This window comes from Carassius gibelio, chromosome B1 (genome assembly GCF_023724105.1).
Source record: "Carassius gibelio isolate Cgi1373 ecotype wild population from Czech Republic chromosome B1, carGib1.2-hapl.c, whole genome shotgun sequence".
NCBI classification, from domain to species: Eukaryota; Metazoa; Chordata; class Actinopteri; order Cypriniformes; family Cyprinidae; genus Carassius; species Carassius gibelio.
Window position 1 is genome coordinate 29,126,529 of NC_068396.1, and position 6,615 is coordinate 29,133,143.

General features: G+C 36.9%; 2 protein-coding genes across 2 annotated transcripts; one reads left to right on the plus strand and one right to left on the minus strand.

The window, feature by feature from the left end:
* The first annotated feature begins 1,189 nt into the window (after window positions 1–1,189).
* LOC127949277 (homeobox protein MSH-B-like) lies at window positions 1,190–3,354 on the plus strand. The gene is made up of 2 exons (XM_052546330.1): window positions 1,190–1,582; window positions 2,469–3,354. Exons 1-2 carry the CDS (start codon window positions 1,231–1,233, stop codon window positions 2,870–2,872), a joined length of 756 nt encoding a protein of 251 aa, XP_052402290.1. The 5' UTR covers window positions 1,190–1,230; the 3' UTR covers window positions 2,873–3,354.
* Window positions 3,355–4,851: 1,497 nt separating this feature from the next.
* si:dkeyp-80c12.8 (uncharacterized protein LOC107963954 homolog) lies at window positions 4,852–5,752 on the minus strand. Its single transcript, XM_052545063.1, has 3 exons — window positions 5,642–5,752; window positions 5,066–5,215; window positions 4,852–4,990 (listed from the first exon to the last, which is right to left on the minus strand). The coding sequence occupies exons 1-3, from the start codon at window positions 5,685–5,687 to the stop codon at window positions 4,887–4,889; spliced, it is 300 nt and encodes a 99-aa protein (XP_052401023.1). The 5' UTR covers window positions 5,688–5,752; the 3' UTR covers window positions 4,852–4,886.
* Window positions 5,753–6,615: the final 863 nt, after the last annotated feature.

Below are 6,615 nucleotides of genomic sequence, written 5' to 3' on the forward strand. Positions count from 1 at the left end.
CACCGTTTGGCCTTGAAGCTATGCTCAGGACTACATATTTTGAGGACAATTGGTTAAGTGGAGTTAAACTGTTGCCTTTTCCTCCTCGAGGTACCTTCTCTTTTGATCCCACCGTCTCTGGCGCCTTCCAGAACGCAGCTCGTCTGGCTCTCTAAATGAGAGAGAAGAAAACTCTGCTCGCTTCTCAGCTGAGCCTTTTGTAACCTTAAAAGCCCGTGACATGCCTTAAATTGCCTAAGTATTGTGTAACTTACAGCCCTTTCGAATCAATTTCTGCCTTCACAAAAGCTTTTCTCAATAAAGCAACCATGAAAAGTTTCCATATACTAAAGAAATGCTTTAAAAAAAAAACTTTCAAAAAACTTTATTTTTAATAGAAAAAAATAATGGTGCTTTTCGAGTAGCCCATAATATAGGCTAGTATCTTATATGGGTGTGTGTATAGGCTAACGCATATATATAGCCTATATATATATATATATATATATATATATATATATATATGTGTGTGTGTGTGTGTGATAGGCTAGCCGTTTTTCCCTTTCCTAGTCGCTGCTGACTTTAGACTCTAAAAAAGTATATTTTTAATGATAATGAAACTTTTTTTTTATCATAAAACAGCTCTATTCATTTTATACAGGCTATATAGGCTATATATAGCCTATATGGAAGGTAGCCTATTTATCTAGATTTATTTGTTATCTTACATGAAAATAATTTCTTAACAACATTTACAAACTGTAACTTTACGAACGAGACATTCCGGTTTTCTTGTTTACCGTGTATTCCCAAAGTTTTGGTGTGGAGTAATTCCATTGTGCCTTTTCAATGACTTCTCAACAGTCGGATACAGATACTTTGAGCGCTTCCCCACTGTTTAATTGGGCTAAAATTGGTCTACTTTGTGTTCCAAGGAGTCAAGAGCCCCGAGGCCATCTATACATCATCTCAGCAAGACATCCGCGATTAACTACTCATTTTTCTCAACATCCCCTTGATGTCTTGGTGTCAACTTGACCACATGACTTCTGAGGGGTCGGTTGTGATTGGTCCCAGAGTGCCTCAGTGGAACATTCCGACCAATCAAATCGAGACTTCTGTTAGTCAGCTGGAAGAGCGCGCTCGCTGATTGGAGGAGCGCAGTTTGCGAACTATTATAAGTGTACTGAAGCAGCGCATGACCATAACCTGTTAGAAATTGTTGGGACAGCTTGCGGTGGATGGTTCACGATGAATCCTCCTAAGGGACCCGTTGAAACGACAGCTCAAGAGAAATCGGACTCGGACAGCGAGGAAAGTCAAAAGCCGAGAGATATGACCACCGACACGGGACATAAAGTGAAGAAGACTTACCTGCCGTTCAGTGTTGAATCCCTGATGGCCAAATCCAGCTGCCAGGTCGCGTGCACCCCGGCGAGACTGGGACTGGGACAGGACTTAGTGAGGACTTACTTTGCTGAGAAAACCAAAGTTTCTGTGGACAGTTTGACAAGCGTTTCGGACAGCCTAAACGACGACAGTGAAGAATTAAGCGACAAGGAACAGAGCACTTGGTCAAACTCCTCATCTTTCACATCTCCTCGTAAGTGTTTAAAACTATTTACAGTCATAACTGAGTTTTATTTTCTCTCAAAACAGTGTAAACGCAATAATACTTTAATGCGTAATTACCTTCACCCTCATTATTCACAGATATCGGCTAGCCTACTACATTTGTGTTTTTAATATACTTTTGTGCATTTAGAAATTGTTTAATCGTTTGAAAAGAACGCGTTTTTATTATAAATAAATAATGCATTATTTTATAGAAACATATTTTCAAGGTTATTGGTACCTTTTCCAAAATGATCAAACAAGAAATATGTATCTGCCAGTAAGAAGCCTTGCAAGGAAGCCAAAGGCTAAAGTCTGTTTATAAAATTATTCAAATGTTTTGTAGTTTTATGTTATAGAAAGAAAGAAAGACAGAGAAAGAAAATGCTTTAAAATAATATTTAAAAAAAATATTTAATAATCCATATTTAGACATTCTAACCATCACACCTTTCTCATTAATAAATAGAGAACTGCTACAGTTGGGCTACTATAATAATAATAATCTACAAAAAACAATGACAACAAAATATTTGTATCTATTAAATATTAAACAACTGCACTAATTAATAATCAATCAGTAAAAGTAGCTAAATAGCAATTTATTTACAAATATTATTCTTGCTATTGTTAAATGACAATTAAAAAATATATATTTGTTTAGCAGCAAAATAATAAAGCTAAAGTGGTTAAAATAATAATAATTAAAAAAAAAAAAAAGATAGGCCTAAACCACATTTCAGATAAGTTTGCAAAAGAGAAAGAAGGGTTTTCAGAAATGCGTGAGCAAGAAACTCAAAGGCATTGTGAATCGTTTTCGTATTGCTAACGAAATATTCATTTATTTATCTATTTTATTTCGCCGTTTCCTCCAGGTCACCCGAGCCCACCGCCGTGCACCTTACGCAAGCACAAGACGAACCGCAAGCCGCGCACGCCCTTCAGCACCTCCCAGCTGCTCTCCCTCGAGCGCAAGTTCAGGCAGAAACAGTACCTCTCCATCGCCGAGCGGGCCGAGTTCTCCAGCTCCCTCAACCTCACCGAGACTCAGGTCAAGATCTGGTTCCAGAACAGGAGGGCGAAGGCCAAGAGACTTCAGGAGGCCGAGCTGGAGAAGTTCAAATGCGCCTCCAAGCCGCTTCTGGCCCCCTTCGCGCTTCCCTTCCCTCTGGGATCTCCATCATCTCTGTACGGACCTCCAGCCTCTTTCCCGCGGCCCGTTCCGATGCCAGGACTATTTAACGGACCCGTGTCTTATGGGATGTATTATTTGTCTTAAAAACATTAATCTGACGGCTTCTTCCACTTCGAAATGACTTGCGCAGATAATGAACGTTTACACGAAATTCAAAGGGAAAATTAGGCTACCATGTAATAACGTTGGAAATTGCACAAATAAGTGCTGGATAAATTTAACGAACAACATGTGCTTTTGTAGGCTAATTAATTTGAGGAACAGTTTCTAATTAATCTTTGTTATTACTGTAATTAATTCTAATATCACCACGGGCACGGCAATGCCAGATTTGAAGCCGATTCCCTAAAGCCAGGTGAAATGACGGAAGGAAGCTGCTGTATATTGTGTGTGTTGTACAGTGACGTGCTCTTGTGGAGCAGGTAGATGTGTAACTCTTTTAAGATCATCTGACTCGGAGGTTATCCGTCAGAAGAAGTACTTATTGGCCTTATGTTGGAAGTGCCTTGAAAGACCAAATATTTATTAGTCTAAAATAAAATAATAAAAATATTCTTTCTAAAGTTTATCCGTTTCCTGTTTTATCGTCTTAACTTATGGATGCCTATTGACATCGCATTTCTTATTTCTGTCATTCGATTTTATTCGTGTATATATATATATATATATATATATATATATATATATATATATATATATATATATATATATATATATATATATATATATATATATTCGATTTTATTTAAACTTATTTAAAAGGGATATTTAAATTTCTACATTTTGGAAATAGGCTATGCATAAAACCTGCAGGCATTTGATCCACATAGACGTGCGGAATATTACCTAAAGATAAATGGTGTTCCGCTTTATAACGCCAAAGCTTTCTTCACCCGTCTCGCACAATAATAAGGCTATCTAAAATAGAGACAGAGTCCTCTATTTCTTTTTGTCAAGATATCTGAAGTGCCAAAATTTAAACTAATCTTTTAATTTCACTCAGTTTTTAATTTAATTTAATTTCATTTTATTTGTTGGGCAAAATCACAGGGAAATTTACTAGCAATTTGGTCAGATTTAGGCTCAGTGAGTGTTCGTTTTTTTGCACAAATTTATAATGAATAGGCTAACCTGTAGGCTATTTATGTAATTATTTTGAGGAACTAGTTTATTTTATTGTAGTATTTTATGTTATATTAACTTTTTTTTTTTAAGCTTTAGTAGCGACAAAGCTCCATCCTTGACCCTTGTTTCTATTCGTCTATTGTCCAGGAGGTGGCGCCATCTGAAACCCTTTGACGGTCATTACTGTCTATTTAAGCCACTTCAGCCTTAAACGACCAAGTTTTCAGTTGACACGTGACACCCACACAAGAAAAGAAAAATTGAAGCAGTATCCCTTTCTTTTTAATGAGTGACAAACACAGAAAAAATCCTCATAGCTAACCTAATAAGATATCCGTCTCAAAACATTTGACTGATGCTGTCAATTAATTACAAGGAAATGTAATAAAGTCTAATCTTCCTTTAGACAGGATAGACGTCATTTTCGTTAGACGTCACATTGAATTTTACGCTGTTGAAAACGAGGCTGTGCACTCACCGATCCTAGATCAGGTTCATAACTCACAACTTTGAAAACTCTTGTATGGCGTTTCTGTCCACTTAAAGTTTTAATCGGATTTTTTGCAAATCGGCTGAGCTTCGTTTTATTCCTGCCAAAATGAAAGAGCCTATATGGCGCCACACTGACTAAGATCTATTATCTCAATTTTCAATCCTCCAGTGGCACTTATTATTCATTATTAACCACAAACTTTATTTTAAAGTGATATCTCACGGTTATTTGTTCATTTTGTGTGACCTCTGTACAGACTGTACCTTGTAGGAACACAACAGACACTGCTTGACTGCTTTTATTGTTTCTTGCAAAAAGTTATTCATCATTGCTGTTTGTAACATTTTTGTTGCAATTCGTTGTTACATTTGCCTGCTGCGCCTTTAAGGGTTCAGAAGAATTCATATAATCACACTGCCAAAGTTACAGAAAGTTAAAATCCCTAAAGTCTCTAATGATTCTGATTACAGGTCTGTTGACTTAGTTGCAGAGGTCAGTCCTGCAGCACACAGCCTTCACTTCTGGAGAGAGCAAATAGCTCCAGCAGGTCGACATGCTTATACAGGAACGGATCGAAGGAGGAGCTGTGGAAACAACACAAATAAGTGTTCTGTTTCTGTTCTGTTCTGTTTAAGGGTTGTGATGATTGCTGAACTCACCCGTTAAACCAGCTCTAAATGTGACGTTTCCACAGGCCGTCATGTCAGAAATACATGTCTGTACTGATGGAGTGCAGGGGTCCCCATTCCCTTTGGAAACACACAGGTTACACTTCAATGCCAATCCTGTGGATGATAAGAGAGCAAGATCTGAGACAGAAAAAGAGAAGAGAAAAATCTTAGCGATTGAAGGAAATATATTACTTGCATATAATAACACAAAAATAACGGGTACAAAATAGAAGGTTTTTGCAGAGATGCCACAGAAGAACCATTTTTGGTTTTACAAAGAAGCTTTCAGTGAACCGATCAGTGAAAAAAAATATTATACATATAATTTCAATAATCAGTAAAAAAAATTCTTAAAAGATAATAAAAATTTCTTAGTTTGAAGAATATTTAATCTGAAGAACCTTTTTTTCCCCCAGCATAAAGAACTTTTTGTGGAATGGGGAGATTCCATGGATGTTAAAGGTTCTTAATGGGAGCAAAGAAAAATCGTAGCATTTACATGAAAAGTTTAAAATTTGAAAAGTTGGACCAAATATAATAACTTAAATAAACAATCAGGCTTACCATGAGTAAGAAGCAACAGGATACAAACAGTGCAAAACGGCTTCATTTCTTAACAAAAAGATAGCTGCTGAAGGACGTTTCTCACTGGAAGTGGACTCTAGTAGACTGATACACTTTTAAACAGTCAGTGGGAGGTTTCTCCTGTCCTGAAATGTGCGTCATTACTAAACTTAAGTGATGTGATTGTTGAATGGACGTGAAAATGTCAGAGAATCTAGACATATACAGGTGCATCTCAAAAACTTAAGAAGTGAAAGGTGTAACTTTCTTGCAAAGAAAAACATTTTGGTGATTAGAGCTTACAGCACACGGAAATCAAAAAAGGATTTTCAAAAAAGAAAAGTTCAACTTCTTTAAAGTATGTTAATTTATGTACTCAATACTTGGTCGGGCTCCTTCAGCACCACCTCCAGCATCAGTGATGTGTGGCATGGAAGTGATCAGACTGTGGCACTGCTGAGGAACTATTGAGTCTTCATCTCGTCTGGATCGTTGGATCCACTGTTTCTCATCTTTCTCTTGAAAATATCCCATAGATTCCAAATGGGGTTCAGGTCAGGTGAGTTGGCTGGCCAATCAAGCACAGTAATATCATGGTCAGCAAACCACTTGGAAGTGGTTTTGGCAGTGTGGGTAGGTGCTAAAGTCCTGCTGGAAAATTAAATCACCATCTCCATAATGTCTCCATGTTTTCTACAAAAAAACGGAAACCAACGTCGTATGATGTCATTTGGCAGGCAACACGATTACGCTATGGACATGGTCCATAATTGCTTATTCCTCTGGATTTAAACATTCTTTGAAACATTTGGGTTAATGTAAGTACACAAGTCAGCAAAATATATAACACTGTTCTAGTGGTTTTGGATATTTTAATAAAACCTAATAAAGATCTAAAATCTAAAAATATTGTGCCTTTAATGAAACTCAGATGTAAATATTTTAATATTTTGAGATACTGGATTTTTGACTTT

Excerpts from the sequence above, each read along its gene's own strand:
- LOC127949277 (XM_052546330.1), top strand. The coding sequence starts at position 1,231 with ATGAATCCTCCTAAGGGACCCGTTGAAACGACAGCTCAAGAGAAATCG. Across the intron at positions 1,583-2,468 it reads CTCATCTTTCACATCTCCTC|GTCACCCGAGCCCACCGCCG; the intron begins GTAAGTGTTTAA and ends CGTTTCCTCCAG.
- si:dkeyp-80c12.8 (XM_052545063.1), bottom strand. The coding sequence starts at position 5,687 with ATGAAGCCGTTTTGCACTGTTTGTATCCTGTTGCTTCTTACTCATG. Across the intron at positions 5,216-5,641 it reads CCTGTTGCTTCTTACTCATG|ATCTTGCTCTCTTATCATCC; the intron begins GTAAGCCTGATT and ends TTTCTGTCTCAG. Across the intron at positions 4,991-5,065 it reads ATTTAGAGCTGGTTTAACGG|CTCCTCCTTCGATCCGTTCC; the intron begins GTGAGTTCAGCA and ends TTGTTTCCACAG.